The 18,577-nt window shown below is 37.6% G+C and overlaps 1 protein-coding gene across 1 annotated transcript in view; it reads right to left on the minus strand.

The window, feature by feature from the left end:
- Positions 1 to 18,577, minus strand: part of ANGPT1 (angiopoietin 1) — a 136,365-nt gene that overhangs the window by 63,933 nt on the left and 53,855 nt on the right. The window contains exons 2-3 of the mRNA XM_054385358.1: positions 10,167 to 10,322; positions 7,302 to 7,423 (exon numbers count right to left, since the gene is read on the minus strand). Coding sequence (XP_054241333.1) covers positions 7,302 to 7,423; positions 10,167 to 10,322 — 278 coding nt within the window. The remainder of the gene's footprint in view (positions 1 to 7,301; positions 7,424 to 10,166; positions 10,323 to 18,577) is intronic.

Raw genomic sequence — 18,577 nt, forward strand, 5'->3', positions numbered from 1 at the left:
GAAGCTGGGAAAGGAGCTGTACACTAAGTGAGTGGTATTTGGTTTCACATAAAGAATAGGAGTGTTTTCCCAAAGAGATAAATCAGATGTTTGCATTTCAAGGTAAGATTCCATTATTTTTCATGAATCCACATGTATACTCCCACCACCATTTTTTCTAGTTAGACAAGAAAGCTCCTCAGACAGAAAACTCTTGAGCATCATACTATGCAGCCTGCTTACATTGATTTTTATGAATAATTTTACATACATAAACTTTCATGATAAATATTCTTTTTTCCTAGTACCCTCTCTGTCCTGAGTCAGAAGTGCACAGTTTACAAAGATCAAAGGCATATCAGATTATATCTAGAAGAATAGAGGAGTTGCAGACATAAAGGACAGCTAATATCTGTCAACAGTGAACAAGAAGTTTTTTTCAGGGCAGTGCTTTGATGCTGTGGTGGGAGTTTGGCAGAAATAATTTATTAATATTAGATAAAGAAACTAATTCAATCCCTCTGCTACTTTCTGTTCAGTAATTCTATTGTATATGCCAAAAGATGTTTCTCATGCCCATAAACCAACTGATGGCTATGAACTTGCCAACAAACTGCTTCCTGTTAAAGTCAGTCTTAGGTTTTATTTATCTGCACTCTCCCCCCACCTTTGTTTTTACTTCTGGATAATAGATCAGTGGCAAAATGCCTGCACAATTTCAGGTCATTTAACCTAACTGAAGAATGTAATAAAATCCATATGGAGTTGTTTCTACTAGATATCATGGAACCTTAATATGAGCTGTTACAAATGATACCAATGCAAAGATTAAATTTAGACCTTGGATTTGCTGTACAAGCTAAAGTAATGTAAAACTTTTTTAATCAAAAAATGTGTTACAAATATCTTTTTCTGAAATGTTACAAATGTGAAACTTACAGAGATACTGAAGAAAAATACACTTTGGAATGTCACCATAAGCTAGTTCTGTGAAAACCAGAAGGATCTGGGTGATCATGCAAAAACCCAAAAGATGGGAAGGCAAAATGCTTTTTCATGGAGTCAAAAATGCAAAGGGGAATGTGATACCTCGTTCTAAAAATCTCATTAATTAGTAAGGAAAGTACAACACATTTTGATGGAATCAGAAGACAGAAAGTTTCAAGTTGAAACAAAGTATGGACTTTGAAGCCAAAGAAAATTAATTATTTTAACACCTTACCAAACCTGGAGACAATTTTTTTCATCACTGGAACTCCAGCATCATGCACAATCTCTTTATGCTCTAAATTCACATGGGAGGTTTTGAAAACATTGCTGTGAAATACTTTGAGCTTTGTTATGCAGAAGGTAAGACTAATTAATCAGGCAGAAGTGGTGTTCTGATGGAACTGGATTTAGACATAAAAGATGTTAAAAAAATAAACAATGTCCTATGTGAATTTTATCAGTTTTGTTCACAAAACTGAAATGCTCATTTTAACTCTAAATTTTAAGTTTTCTGATAATCTATAAATTACACCAAAACGCTTTGGATAGTGACCAGGTGAGTGCCAGGCACAGTCTGTTCTAGAATGAGTGCTAGGTGTGGCCACCCCCCAGTCTGACATCTTACAGTCCATGGAATCTGTTGTGTATTTTCAATGTAAATGAAGATGCATTCTTGAAGCCAGAATGTTGCTTTATATTTCAATGGTAGGTAAAGACAAAAAAAAAAACCCAACAAACAAAAACATTTATCTTTGTCCATATCCTAGTACAGTACAGGGCATTGTCTTAACTCCAAAACATCCTATATGCATGTCCACATCTAAATAATTTCATGAAGAAATTATTTAGCCTTTGACAGCAACAGTTTTTGCACTGCATTATTTCTTTTCCACCATAGCCCTCCTAAGACCATGGTAAATGAGCCTATGGTGATGACAGTCTTATTTGTAGCAGCTCTGGCCACGGCAAGCAGGAAGGAAGAAGATGACAATGTTTAGATTTTCCCGGTTTGGCATCTACAATGACAAACAGCAAGCAGATGTTTTATGGCTTTAGTAATATTATATCTTAATATTTATGAGTGGTGCCAATACCATGTGGTGGGAAGATGGGAGTGTCACAGCACTTGGTTCCGTGACAGTTTTCTACATAGATGAAAAGTTCTGTTATTATAAACTGCAAAACTAAGCTAACTTAAGGAACTCATATGCACGTAGGCAGTGATCTTCCTATATCCATAAATCTAAACCAGAACAGTCCCAAGGATAAGACCACTCCCTGTATTCCTGGGAGAAATCCAAAAGAGTCATTGTGCTTCACAAGAATTAGTGAGAAACCTTCAGTCAAAGCCCCAAATGAACAAAACCAAAAACATCACTTAGAGTGGGGATTTCTTCACCGGCCTGTCCCAAAAATGAAGTAATCCTTAAACAGCATAAGAAAATCTATTCTTACAGCTTTTGACTCCAATGTGGCCAGAATTTCTCACTTTAATTGTTAAAGTCATATTTTGACTCCTTTTTGGATTCTATTCTTTGTCATTGCAATCTTCTTCCCTTTTTTTAATTAAACTAATATTTTTACTCTTTTTTTCTCTTATTTTCTTTTATTAAAAAAAAAGGTAGAAACTCATCAAAATATCTTGAAACAGATTGAAACCAATTACAAAGATATTCAGATACATTTTTTAACAGTTGAAAGACCATTCCGTTCTTTTCTTTTTCCTTATGACATCAGACAATTTCCAATAGATGAATACCCTGAAGAAATAGCTACTAAATGCTCTCATTTTTTGAAGAGTCATCATGAAGACAGATTTAAAATGAAAATATTTCTAGTAGTTTTCATGAATGACTTGCTGATATAAAACAAAAAAGAAAAAAAAAAAGAAAGAAAGAAAAAGAATGGAGTTACCGTACCAATTAATCCAACAATCTGTAAAGCTTGACCAAGATTGTTGTATAACATTCTTTTATAACCCTTTCCAGTAAAATCCCATGGGTTTGATGCTATGTCTGGCTCTTTTTTACAGTAAGTTTACTACACACATTTTCTATACATCTGAAATTGCTCTGTATTTCCTACACATTTGAAATTGCTTTGTATTTCCTATATGTTTTAAATTTCTAAAAGTTTGAAAACATTACTGGCCTAGACTTACTGCAATGGGAACCACAATACTCACTGGAAAAATAGATCACCCTTCACTAAAGTATCACATGTAAAAATATACAAATATCTAAATAAACAAATAAATAAATACTCACACATGCACACCATGTGTATTTGGGGCTTTTATAATTGCAACTTCATTTTGGAGGAACAGGCATTTGGGGAACAGAATGATGTTGTAAAGAAACAACTATTGTTGTTAACACAGGTAAATACCAGCATTATCCATTGGACAGGGGCTCTTTGCAGTTGTTATCTAGAAGGCAATTAAATTAAAAGCAAACAGCACACACACCTCCCAAACCCAGACAAACTTCATTTTCCTGAAGATTAACTACATCTCAGTGTCTAACCTGCTGATCTTAGCAAGACTAGGAATCTCTTTTCAACCAAAGAAATGATGTGTTAACTTTGTGGGGATATGAGCCAGTGGGATGCCTCAGTGTGACTGTGTTGTGTGTAGCTGATTGAGAATAAGCATTCTGATAATAGCAGAGCAGGTAGAAGGCCCATACAGAAGTCAAGGAACAGCTTCCAGTGGAAGCTCTTGTCATTTGGAAAGGTGATGAAGTAGAACATGTAGAAAGTACTCTGGTAGCTCTCTGGGGAGAAAGGAAAGGCTGGTTTAGACAATTTGCCTTATAAGGTAGGTAGTTTGTTCACTAATCCGTTCCAGGCCAGCTCAGTTTAAGAGATTTTTTTTATCTTTGTTTTCAGAGGCCTGAGTTTAGACATGCGAGGACAGGAGACAGACCAGATCTGAGAGATGGACATCTTTTGCAGTAAAATGATCTTTTACAAAATCTGGATTTATTGAAAATACAGATTAAAAACATCTACTTTGTTGAGGTATTCAGCAAAGACAACTACTGTCACATTAGAAAAAAATTCTTTGGCCATTTGCATACAGTTTTCTTGCATCGTGTATATATGGAAAGCCAAGGAGGCAGAGGACTGACAGGGTTACTTTTGAATGTAAGAATGGTGTTCCCTCATTGAGACAGCTTCTTTGTACTTGCTTTTACGGGAGCAGAACTTTCCCTGGATTGTTAGGTGCTCACCACTCATACTTTGGTGGTCTCATGTTGTCTGACCAGTTTAAGGAAATATTAAAATATATGTCCCTGTATTTCCCACTGCCAGTAAAGTAATTGGTCACTTAACATTGGTACACTTACTTCTTATACCAGTGACAAGATCATTCCACTGAAATCCCAAAAGTAAAGTGAAAAATCTGGATTTGTCTCTTTAGCGTATGCAAAACTTACAAACAAAACTTCTCAGGCATATTGTGTTTGCTAATCTTTCACACAATCAGAAGGAAATTCAGGAATCATTCTTTAGACCTCATCTTTCATAGGATAAAACAGATTTGGGGCTGAACAAATTAACTTAGTCTGATTGCCTGCAGATTCAAGTTGAATTTTATGTTTAAATTTCACTTCCACTATCTATTGCTGAAAGATCCAGTACTCCATTATGCTTTTCCTCACTTTTATCATTTGAGTAAATAAATAGTCGTTTTCACAATGGCATATTGAAATAAATGATACACAATAACTTAAATGCAGCTGCTGCACTCTGGGGAAAAAAAAGGATGGGGAAGAGGTTTATAAAGGCACATACTAAGCAGTGAAATCATTCAAGAATAAATCAACATTTTTTAGAAAGCTCTTGTGGGATCAAAAATGACAATGGAGGAAGAAACCACCATTTACATGACAGTGGGTGGGAACCTACGAAAATAAATTATTGCATGAGAGCACTCAGTAGAAACATGATTCTGGGGCAAGAGTGAATGTACTCATGCCGTGGAATCACTTTCTTGGATAAAAAGAAAAATAAAAATTGGCTACACTGCCCAGCAGAGGCAGGAAGTAAAGAGAAGGGCCAAGACCAGATATACTTCTATTCTAAAGACCATGCATTGGTCCCCTGTTGGTACGTAGTGTTCATTTTCTTTGAGGACAATATACAAGTTACTGTAGTACAGCAATGGTCAGTTATTATTACTACAAGGCTTTGCACTACTTCCATCAAAAATCCAGTTCTTTGAAAGTGATTATGATTTTTATTTCATATAGAGGAATATTTAACACAGGAGAAGACATCTTTTGCCCACTGTTCTCCATCTAGTTTGATCATGTTTCTGAGAGAAACCATTGCATATAAAGTGTGCTCTTTTTAACATATCCCTCTTTTTTCTTCTGGAAAACCAAGGCAGACCATTTTGGCATGTCACAGACCATTTCATTAGAATGTCAGCCAAGTCAAAGGTCAACTTAAGGAAAACTTACTTGTTTACTGACATGAAGGCTTTACACCCTGACACATTGCTAAGATAAATAAATAAATTCAGATTATTAAGTACACTAGACTCAGTCTCTTGAGCAGCCAATAAAATTTTGTTGCTCATTGGATTGTAGCAGATAAAAATACCAAATATTTTTATGCTTAACTAATGTTTGGGTTAATCCCAAATTAAAATAGGTTGTAAAATGTGTAGAATTAACTTCTTTCTCCACAAGCCTACTCTTTCCATGGGCTATAGAGAAAGTCCCCATACTCAGTTTAGGTGAATTACTTAATTCAGAGATGGCTGAAGTTAAAGTTAATCCCACATTCATTTATTCATACTTTCAGTTGGTCAAGGGAAATCTGTGGAGTTGAAGAGTTTTTGATGGAATGCTGTAATTACTGGTTGTAAGCAGTTGTTAGATGAAACATACAAAACTGGTGCTAGCAGGGAGGACTCTGCGGGGGCAGCCTCTGTGAGGAGAGGCTGAGGGTCCCATGCCCAACCCAACCAGTTCCAGCTGGCTCCAAAGGACTTAGTACAAGGCGAAGCCATGCTGGTTGTTTCTTAGGGAAAACATTCCTAAGAAAGAGTAAATCCAGCACATGACTGTGTTAGGAGTGAGGGGGAAAAGTGAGAGAAACAAGGCAGCAGACACCAAGGTCAGTGAAAGAGGCACTGGAGCAAAGATTCCCCTGCAGCCTGTGAGAGAGACCACAGTCAAGTAGGTATATTTCTTCCCACAAAAGACTTCACACTGGAGCAGATGGAGATGTCCAGAAGGAAGCTGCAACCCATGGAAAGCCCATGAGGGAACAAACTTATCCTGAATGACTGCAGCCTGTGGAAAGAACTACAGTGGAGAAGGGAAAAGAGGAAGGAGAGGCAGTGCTGTGCACTGACCACAACCCTCATTCTTTATTCCCCTGCACTGCTCAGGGTGAGAGGAGGTAGAAGAGTCAGGAGTGAAGTTGAGCCTGGGAAGAAGCGAAGGTAGAGGGGAAAGTTTTTTTGCTTTTGTTTCTTTTCTTAGCATCCTACACTGTTATTAATTGGAAATAAATAAGGTTATTTTGCCCATGACAGTAGCTGGTAAGTGATCTCCCTGTCTTTATCTCAACCACAAGCTTTTTCATCATATTTTCTCCCTGGGAGGAGTGAGAGTGTGGCCAGGTGGGCATCTCACACTCAGAGAAGGTTAATACACCCCATAAGCTCTGTGAAATGTTGTATTGCTAAATCCAGTGACTTCAGGTGCTGAGTCCTTGTGCCACAGAAAGGGACAACACTGGACCTTCTTGACTGCCACATCTCTGATTAAAATGGTATGTGCCACTGAACAGTTTGTTCTTCAGTTTCAGTATAAACCCCAAATGTCTACCAGTCACTTATTCTTGACAAGAGTGTGGCTCCAAGTATGCTACATACAACTGAGTTTCAAGGGAGAGAGAGAGATCCTTCTCCAAAGATGAACTGCACAGATTTCCTCTTTCTTGTGCACTTTAAAGTAGTTGAGAATCTCATGGTTTTGATTAATATTTTTCTTCTTGCAAGTGCTTATTGAAGCTCTCCCTGAGCTTTTCAGTAGCAGGAACTCTGACCCCATGACTACATTCTCATGCAAACTGAAGAGATGTCCTTACCATGCACATGGAAAGTGGTAAAAAAGCAAGTTAACATTTCTCATCCAGGAGCTAACACAGTGTACCTTCCCACCTTACCTCTTCTAGCCTTTTCATAAGTACTGCCTATACCTTCCACTTACTGCATTTGCTTCTTCCTTTTCACCAGCTGCTTAGAACCAAGTATGCACACCCCACCGTCATAACCAGAGAGTGAGTGTAAGAGACCAGCTACTCCTTACCTGTTTTTCTCATGAATTTTCAGGATTTCATGGGTTTGTTGTAGTAGCTGTTTTTCTAGCTTGTACGTAGACAGTGAATTTTCCAGCAGCTGAATTTCAAGTCTGGATGTTTGATTTAGCACCTTAAGGGTAAATTAAAAACATTAATGTTTATATTGGCCTGGTTACATTGTTGCAGCGACATAACACAAACATTTCATTCTGATTTGATGATTTGTCAAAAATTGTTCTTAAATTCTTTTTGAACCTCAGCTGCTCAGCTAGTGCAAATGAACTCAATCAAGCCACACTCTTATACACCAGCTGATTTTCTGGCACCCAGTTTACTGTAGAATGATACTAGGCTGGCAGAAAGCAGACTGCCAAATAAGCATCATTTCAGTGGGAAGAACGAGAGGCATACCTCAAACATGCATTCCTGCAAAGCAGAAGGCAGCAAGAGTACTTGGAGTGAAGCCAAAACGTTTCATCCGCTGTTTTGTACAGAGAACTCCTACTTTAGCTTTCCCTTGAGCTCTCTCTTTTGCAGTGCTGGCAGAAGTCTGGTGTCTGCTGTTGTTATGGCTGATTGCACAGTTACACAGATTTTTAAGATAAAGGCTGTGATCCTAAACAGTGCTTTGGGCAACTGTCTTTCACTTTAGTGGTGGTCTGTATTGATAGCACAAGTTCTACTAAGGATATCAGACAAAAAGAAGCCTTTTAATGGTATGAAAGAGAATAGATTCTAACAATGAAAAAAAAATATTTCAGAAGTAGAAACAATAGATTTCTTCCAATAATGAAAGCAATAATTTTAATAATATTAGTCGATTTTGTTGGGATATTGTTCCATGACATAGTGACTGAAGGAGTGTGTGTAAATAGATTTTGTAGATTTGTGTGCACGTTTCAGCTGAGATGCACTCACTTCTGGAACTGAAAACAGTATCTTTTTAATGGACTCTATCAGGCCTTTCCTGGAAGGACATTTATCCATATCATCATAAGATGATAGGGTAATATTTTCTCATGCATGCTTGGTAGGAATTTGTTACAGAACATAAAGCAAAGCTAATGGCTCTCAAGCTCAGTCCAGTGTCCTATTTTTATTTGAAATTATTGACATGAACAAAGCAACTTGGCTTGTCCGTTTTTAAGGGTACAGAGGTTGAAAACATTGGAAATTATCCATATATAACTGCTATGTTCTTCAAAATGGATACATTTAGGAGTGCCAGGAAGCATTATCATGGTTTCAGACCTGGCAGAAATTGAAGGTGTACTATGAAGGTAGGGAAAGGTTAAGAAGACAGGAAAGCACCAATAGTTTTCAAAAGAGGATATATCTATGGAGTAAACTACAAATTATCAGTAGAACTTGTAATATTGAAGGAAGCCTAAACTGAATCAGTGGGATTTGGATGGGTCATGGATGAGGAGATTCTAATGAAGTAAGAAATGTTGTAGATGAGCTGCAAGTCACAGTACATACTGCTCAAGGAAGATCCACTCCCACTGATATTAACATCCCTTAAATTCTTCAGCAATAGGGATAGAAGGAGGAAGACTGCCAATGATATCTCAACCTTGAAGTGGTTCCTTGAAGGAAAAGTGAGGGAGGGGCAATGCACATTTTGGCCCTTGCCTGCTTAAAAGAGGAAACTATGAATGAGTATCCAATCCTTATACCTAGGCAGATCTTTTGGGATATAAACCTCCTGTTTACTGACTATAGATGTGACGCTACAGTTCATAGATCTTCACCTTTCTATTTAGATTTTCTGTTGATACTGAATTCAAATTTCCCCCAGCACTTTCATAAGTCAATATACTATGTTTAGGAAGAGTGATCATTTGAGATCACAACATTTGTAAGTAAATGCTGATCTATTAAGCAGGATGTAGAAAAAAAAGGTGCAGGAAATTCACACAAGACAGGATATCTGTCTTTCATAATGACTTCTTTCTCAAAGTACTGTAATGTGATTATGTGAAAACTTGGTAATGATATTGTAAGCATGAGTAAGGACAATAGAAGAGCAAATATCATCTGTCAAGAAGTATGTATGCTACTAGACCCAAATAAATGCAATACTTTAATTTCCCTGTTCTGAATGAACAGTGAATGCAGCTGGTAGTATACCATGTGCTATGAAGATCAAGAGGAAGAGAAGTCAGGAAAAAAAAAAGGAAAACACATATGCATCTTAAACTGATAAAAGAATTCAAAAGGCAAAAAAAGTAGTATGCATCTTTGTGATGAGCTCAATGTGAAATTGTACTCTGTGCTGTGACAGTGATACTCTTTATCAGTGATTTCAGTGCTAGGAATCATATGGAGATGTTGCTTAACATTGATGTGCTGCTATACAGCTTTACAGAAATCTCAAATACACAGTGTTTTATAAAGAAGCTACTGCTCCTCACTCTCTCTCCACAGTTTAAAAGCTGCAGACATACACTACTGTTCAAATAAATGGAAACGTCTTGCAGAAAATAAACAAACTTTCTTGTAATAGTAAAGAGACAAACAGAGGAGATCAAAGACTCTGTTTTAGCCTGAAACTCATTAGTTAGCTTGACACATATATCACTCACAGTTGGTAGCTGGGCTGTTTATTTGAAGTCAGATGCTGATTTAGTTTCCTGGATAGTCCTGCCAGCTTTGCACACACAGAGCTAAATATAGTGACCGAAATAAATCAAAAGACAGACAAATAACAAAGGCTGGCCATCACTGCTCTTGGTACCAAGAGGCAGGGTACCCGGGCTTCTTGGAGCCCTGCGTCGAAAAGTTTTGCGTGGTGATTCGTCAGAAGAGAAAGACAATGGGAACATGCCTGTGCAATCAACAGCTTTTAGAAAACCCCTCTGGGAACATACCTGGGTTTCAACATCGGTGAGTTTTCTGGTCTGCTCTGCAGTCTGACTGAGGAGGCTGGTGCCTATCTCGAGCATGGTGGCAGTGTGGTTCTGCACAGCATTCTGCTGCAGCTGCACCATCTCCGATTTCATATTTTCCACAATGTAGTTCTCAAGCTATAAAAGAGAAAAAGTGTCTTTACCTGATGAGGCATCCTGATGACATAGCAGAGCATAGCTGGCATTCCTGCCAGAAGGGAAAACTTCAACTGGCCTTGCTAAACTCACTGGCAAAATTCCTACTGTCTCTATGAGTTCAACATTTCACCTATTACTTTTATTGCAGGAAACCAATATTCACCAGCTTCATTATGGCCAAGCACTAAGTTTTACCTGAAGCCCTCCATCCTTTGGAGGCATTGTATTAATTCTACTGATCCTTAGATTGAGTTTTCTCTCTGGTTAGTTAAGAGGAGTAACATCTATTTAACAGATGGTGGAAGGATTATTGTGTGGTGACCTCATAGAAAATGTGATAAGCAGAAACCTTCACAGAAGTAAATTCAAGACCATTTAGTGTTTTAAGTAATTGTTTAGAGCCCCTTCTTCAGATAATTAAGTTAATTTAAATTTGTCCAGAGACTCTGCATTAAATTCTCTTTTCAATGAATCTACACCTGGATTTTCAAATCTTTATGCTACTCTTTCTTTTTAATTCAGTTACTTCATGTTGCAAAAGTCAAACAGTATTCTTCATTCTTTTCTCTTCACCCCACCCCTCTTACTATGTGGCTTTCTATAGTGTATTGATGCCCTTGTTATTAATTCAGCTGCATCTGCTTTCAGTAAGACTCATTACACTGCACAAGAGTTTTCAGTAAGGCAGAGGTACCAGTGGGATGCACAGTAACGTTATAACGTTCTCAGAAATAAAACTGTCAGAAAGTTCACTGTTGTGGCTCAATAAACATTCCAGAGGATTATGCATTAAAAGTATCTAGATCTAGCTTTTTCTGGGCAATGTTTATTGAATAATCTTCATAGAAACCACCCAAACACTGATAGAACTATTAAAATGGAAACAGTAACTTAGAGCCTAAGTAAATGATAAAGGTTTGTGGCAGATGGCTTTATAAAGAGCCTTTGCTTTTACTTTGATCAAGTCAAGTTGGTCCCATGTAACTGCTTTTAAGGACTGCTATGATACCCAGATATCATCAGGTTTTTTTTACAGTGCCTTAGGTCAAGAAAGTGAGTTAAAGTAACAGCAGACTGCTCTCCCTCTGCTACCATATACTGCCCATCTTTTGGATAACAGAAAGACCATGCAACAGTGGTGTTTTGTAAGAGCTTTTTGTCTTCTTGTCGTGGTTCAGGACTAGCTGACAGCCAAGCCCCACTGCAGCCACTCATACAACTGCTCCCTCCCCTCTGGATAGGATGGGAAAATTTCCAATATAAATGGAAATCACTCTAAAAGTTTATCCACCTCTAGACTAAAACTCAAAAGTCTGTATAAATGAAATCTATTTCTCATTTCAAATGCTATTAGTTATGATTATCACAACAACATACAAAATATTTTAAGAGTCAATTTCATTGACTTTTGTATGAATATTAGGTATCTTCATTTTTAAATATGCTTAATAAAGTCAATATGCTGCATACCTGAGAATCATACTAATGGTTAGACTTGGTGATCTAATGATTGGACTTGATAAAGGTCCTTTCCAGCCTAAGTGATCCTATGATTCTATATCCAACATGATTAAATGTTCCCATAAGCAAGCTACTTATAACAAGTAAACCATAACAACATGTTCTCATTTTCTGCTGATTAGTAATAGTTCTGGTTCAAAGAATAATCCAGTATAGTCCTAACTTTCACAAATTTTATTACAAGACAAATCATTATTATTTTTCTTGATTAGCTTTCCAAAGTATTTAATTCCATAAACTATATTAATTTAATTATACATTTGACTGCAAACATGAACCATCCTCAGTATATGCTGAAGGGAAAGCCATCATTACAGAAAAGGCAACATCTGCAGTCTTCAACTAAAAAAAAAAAAAATAACATTTGAAGGGATTTTTTAAAAAAAAATTACAGTGTGGAACTAATTAATGTGCTTTGCCAAAGACACTTTTGGTGAGGAGTACTTTTCAAAATGACTATTTTTGATACCGCTTCTGTGCAGAAGACTATTTAGACACTTTATAGCTCATTTCTGGAGGGTGGACATATGATTTATAATCCAGCTTAGTTCCACTGAAATAACTCCTCAATACATTACATATGGGTTTTAAAAAATGAAGCCTTAAACTGCATAAACACTTCTGGTTGCTTTACTGAACTGCCAATTTATATCTAAACTTTCCGTGAACCTGGGAAACTGTTGTATGGCTTGGAATCAATATAGAACTTTGTGTTCTATCATTGTGTTACTTAATCTATTTGTAATTCTGTTTGGTTTCTTACACCATATGCTGTTGGTATTCTATGCATGAAGAAAACCTTGCCAAGAAACACTGTCAGATTAGGACTCTGCTGCATCTTTTTCTAGCACAAGTGTCTTGTTTGTGTAGGGCTTTATATGAATATTACAGAAGGGCAATCTCTTTATTCACTGCCATAAGCTCTGCCTTCAGTTTCAGGTTCTCTATCTTAAGTCCTCTCTGATCAAGAAATTACAAATCCTTTTTGTAACCATTTTTCTGTCTCTCCAGTGTGGGTTGCGACTTCCCTGGAATTACATTTCTACCTTTTATACACTCCTGATACAAAATCTCAGTTGGCTGAAGGCTTAGGACATTATATTATGAATAAGATCAATAATCTTTTTTAAAAGCATAAATGGAAAGTTTAGATGCATTGAAACCACTGAAAGTACTGAAATTTCAGTACACACAGTGCCACAGGAATGCAAGGGCATCCCACGGGCCATCAAACAACTTCCGAACTGTTCCAGACAACCACTTATTTTTATCTTCAACCCAGAGAGACTCACAAAACATCCAATCCCTGCATCCCACCAGTCTTAAAACACTCAGCAGAACTCATGATCTCTGTACTACGTATTCATATCCTCCGTGTTTGTATGCTTCTATCATAAATAACCTGGTGGTAGGGAAACTGACAGTGATCTCATATGTTTTGTTAGGTGACAGGGAATAATGAAGCTTCCTATAGTTTCAGTGGTACCAGAAACAGAAATCTTATTGTATATTCCCTGTCTGTTTTGCATGTGATATTTCACAGGCAGCTGGTAAGGACTGAACCATGGTATGGTTTGTCCTATCCAAACCCAGATAAACCGTGGGGCCAGTGATCCTCATGGCCAGGATTAGTGTTATACAGCTAACTTAACCTCAAAACACAAGGAAAAATGGAAGCAGGACACACCTGCAGTGACAGCATGGTTCACGATCTGCTCAAGGGTAGAACACACTGCTACCATCTTCTGACTCTTAGTGAAGCCTTTGACAAACTAGAGCACTTGAGCAACCAAGGTGTTGGGAAGCAGATGAGATGTCTCACCTCAGCATATCTTTAGCGAAAAATGGTTAAAAGAATCCTACTACACAACATAGAATGACAATATTTTAATCAAGAGCCTTGTTCTTTTATCCTCCTTTCCCTTGTCTGATAATGGCAAGTATCTTGTCCAGTGGTATTGAATATAGCAAAGAGCAAAGCCCCTATGTGATGTAAAATCCATTCCCCTGCAGAACCCAGGGAGGCTGAAGCCTGAAATCTGCTGAACTACTTCAGTCCATCAGTATCTAGTTATTACTAGACAAAGGTTTATATATTCTCACACACAGTATTTATGTGCATAGATTTACATGAATGTATACATAATAACTCCTTTAAATTATAGGTTATAAATGTAAGTAGACAGCAAAGTTAATTTGTGCCCTATAAATCTTGGCTATATTTATGGTTCTTAACTTTTATTACAGTAATCTGGGCACAAGCAGTTTAATGATTGATGTTTTGTATGCATGATAAATTTATCCCCGTTTTGCTACAGACATTTTAAAACACCCAAACTGGTGCATTTCTGCTGGAGCCACTTTTAAGGCACAGGTAAATGAAATTTACAGAAATATCTGTAACAATAAACCAAGAACACCAGTTTCTCACAGCACTATTAAAAGGTCAACTAATCGTACAAATTCTAACACCTTTTCTTTCCATTCTTGAAATTCTATCTATGCACATTAACATTTAAGCGCCTCCAGACATACCTATAATTCTCAGCATTATGATGAATGTGTAACTGCATACTTGGGAGATGGTCCTGCCAAAATGTGTGCAGTCCCAGAAAAATTGGTTTCTTCTTATTATTGCTCCTACAGAGCAGGTTCTGCAGAGGGCCGTGAAAAAGATCGGGGGGCTGGAACACCTCTCCATTGAGGACAGGCTGAGGGAGCTGGGGTTCAGCCTGGAGAAGAGAAGGCTCTCTTCTACCTGCAGAGGATGTCCCTGAGTGGGGGTTGGAATAGGTGACCTTCGGAGGTCCCCTCCATCCCAAACCGTATGATCCTATGATTCTTGTGCTGATGGATCTGATTGCTTTAATACATGTCAAAGAGTGAATTAAAATACATGAATAAGTCTTACTAAATACTCCCTTACAATAATTGCTAAAATGAGAAACATGCATAAATAGCTCAGACTGACATTGTCACATATTCAGTGTGCTTGTACATATATTTACATACGCACACATGTGTATGTATATATAAAGTAAGGATGAGTTAATTTCACTAAATAGATTATAAACCTGGTTTAGGAGCAGCAGTGGAAAGATCTGAAGTTCACTAAACCTTATAATGAAATATCAGCTACTCAGATTAGCTTGCAGAAAAGCCTATGAAACTTAGTAAGATAAAAGTGCCTTGGTTTATCTGAAATGTCATAGTTCAAGATATAGATCCCTTTATAGCTTTAATAATTGTATAGAACAATAAGTCCTTTTTATAGGAAACATGAGAGCAGCCAAAGTATATAAAGACAGTTCTGGTCACTCTCTTCATTATATTCCCCTGGAGATTTTGAAAAGGAGCAACCATAGGTTTCCTTGAAGTTAAAGAGTGCTAATACAATCCCCCTCATCCCCAGCTGTCAGAGTGAGATTCAGGATATGACTATGGGGATCAATACCCTGCCCCGACCTTACTTTTGAATGCTACAGCCTCTGAGTGAGAAATGTAAAACTGCAGGTTTCTCTTGAGAGCTCATATACTGGTAATAAGTATTATCCTTTCCATTAGCTGCTAAAGGAATAACCACTGTGACTAGAGTAGCAACGATCAGGAGTAAAACCAAGCTGATCTGTACATATCACTGAGCACAAACTCAGTAATAGCACCAAGAAAATTGGGTTGAAAATCTCTTCTTCTACTTGAATTCTGTAGAAAAACCAGTCCAAAATGTTTACATTTAGAGAAAATAGGAAAATGTAAAACTTTCTGAGATATTCCTGCACTTAATTCACTGTGAAGAGTAGATAAATGAAAAGGAATGGTGGAAGAATCTCCTTCCTAAAGCCTTGCTTTAGAAGCAGCATTTTTCTCCTTTTTTTTTTTTTTATTTTCCCCAGGACTTGGCAAGAATATTTGCTCCTATTTCAGTTTATCATAATCACAGCTCTTCCTGGAAGTCAATATTATTGTGAGGCATTCCTTTGTAAGTCATGAAATCATGAGCTAAAGTAGGGAAGCTTTCAGCTTTCAATTTCATGTCTGCTAACTCGTTGTCAGTAGTTTCTCTTTCTGTGGCTGATTCACAGTTCCTATTGCTGTTGTTAACCAAGACTGGACTAAAATTCCTAGATGAACAACTATTATGCGTGCAAACACACATGCAGAGCAACAGATGACAGAAAGACAAGAGGGACATATGTTAGAAATGAATTGCTAGACAGCAAGATGGGCAGTGTGTGTGCAGCAACTTGAAAATATAACTGGTTTCACAAAGGAAAACAAAGCTCACTGGATGTGTATTTGCTATGCTTAATGACCAAGTTGGAAACAATTAGATATGAGTGGTTTAAGATTCATGCATGCTCAATACTGATTCAAAGAATCACATTAAAAGTGAAGTGGCATGGTTTTGATTTTTATTTATTGATAATAGTAAGAAGCTGTTTGGGTGTCTTTGTTGTATCCTTTGGACAATCTAAATCTGACTACCCTCCCAGTGCTGACACTCAAGGCCGTTGCTGCATTCCCAGTGAGGCGGCAGGATGGCTGTCAGACTCACCCTCTCACTGATTAAGTTGCTACTTTCGTTTGCAAATTTCCACACAGTGTCCCTGTGCCCGAAGTGATAACGATCACAGTCATTTCCGATTTGTAATCCAGGAACATGTACTGGCCATTGCCCTGACAGAGCTTTGCAGTTCACAAATATAAAGTGACAGGCCTGGTGGGGTGATTAATGCAGTGAAAACACAGAGCAGCCAGTCAAAGATGAGCCACACCTCTGATTTCAAGCCCATCATCCACTGAGAGTTTATGTGAATTCTTAGCATGTATCATTGGTTTTGCTTTCTCCATCTTCCTTCTACCATAATTCTAATTTTACAACAAATCCCATGTAAGTCATATGTAACAATAAGATTAATGTTTTCTTGCCAAGTAAAACCGCATTCAGAAGGGTGGGTTTGTAATAACTCAGAAGCATTTAGAATGTAATCAAAAATACATCAAATAAACCAACATATCAGATTAGCAGGACTATTAAATAAAAGGAAAACATCCCAGGCCTTTAAAGCACGCTGTAACTCTTCAGAATCAGACACGACCAGGACTCAAAATCAAATACGATATTCCTAAACTTTCAAGTAGTCAGATTCAGGATTTTAGTTCAATCTCATTTTCATAACGATAGCCATGTGGTACTGTTCTTCTCCCTCAGGGGTAAGGAAGAGTATCTGTTGTTCTGACTTTGTAGTTGCTGTACACAAATGGAGACTTTCAGCTCATTAGTTTAACCACATGGGTAGAACATACAAGAATTAGGATAACATTTCTCAGGACTACAACTCTTTGATTGATAGAAAGACTGACATCAATAATGCTCATATTCATCACACTTTGTACTGTAATAGTAGAGAACAAAGTGTTAATGAATGCTTAGGAAAGTTTGGCTGCTCTTTCACTGAGACATAGGTCACAGCCAGGTTCATGGTTATACGTTCTGCCCATCAACTGGCAGTAGTGTACATGCCCTGTAATCACAATGTTACAGAATGGCAATTTCTTCAGTACTGAAAACAGATGAAAAATCTTGTCAGGCAATAAAGAAGTACTGGTGACTGTGACTCTGATCATACTCCTATCTCTTGCTCCCAGAGGAAACTATCAGCAAATGACAGCTGAAACCCAACCCCACCTGCAAACCCCTGTGAAGAGAGCACAGAAAACATAAGGTATACAAAGTCAAGAATAAATGTTCTTTTTTTCAGGGGAATGTTGTCTTTCAGGGAGATGTTGTCTTTTTCACAATACAGGCTTTCCATCCTTCATCTAATGCTGATGGAAACAGCATTAACTCTATAGCACATCTAAAGGTCTGATCAGGTGGTGGGGAGACCAGAGTGCTGGAGTCAGCAAAGCCATAGAGAACAGTAGGGTTCAGGAAGCTCCCAATTCCGTACTGCATCACTCTCTCATCTGGATTCAATTCTTTCCATTCAAGTAGTGCTGTGTTTTAACTTCCATGAGGTCAGATAATGTGGGGTTAGGACACATGAATTTATCTGTGGAAAACCCTCGCTATGATCTTCCACTGGGATGACACAGGAAGGTTATTTAAAGTCTGAAATCCTGACATATTAAAGTCAATGGAGGTTTTGCAGTTAACATCAATTTGGCCAGGATTTCACCTCTGAGACTCCACTTTCTTATTGTTTTCTGCTCCAGAACAGGTAAAACTATCTTCCCAAAGCCAACAGGAGTGCTGTTATTGTAATATTAACTAGCTGTCTGCAATTCCAATCTGTCCTGAAACCAAACATTGGAGGCTGTCATCTTACTGCAAACTTATTAACATGCAATCCAAGATTATTTTCTTGTGAAAATAATGCTGTTAACATCAGTACAAGCATGCACATAGGATTTATTATCCATTATTATATTTGGACTAAACTGCTAGCTCCTAGACATGAAAAGAAAGCTAAAACACAAGTGATTCTGTTCCACTTGAAATAAATTATTACGCTACCACAAACTCCCAGCAGGAAAAGGGAAGGAAACATATAAATTTCTGGATAATGTGTAGAACATTTAATGGATTTCTGTGTGACAACAGTGGAAGTAGTGGCACTGGTTATTTTATCAGTGTGATGACAAAGGAGGGAAAAAGGTCTTCATTTCTTTCTTTGCAAGCAGTCTGCAAGGCCACCACAAAGATGTTT

Source organism: Indicator indicator, chromosome 12, assembly GCF_027791375.1.
Source record: "Indicator indicator isolate 239-I01 chromosome 12, UM_Iind_1.1, whole genome shotgun sequence".
Taxonomy (NCBI): Eukaryota; Metazoa; Chordata; class Aves; order Piciformes; family Indicatoridae; genus Indicator; species Indicator indicator.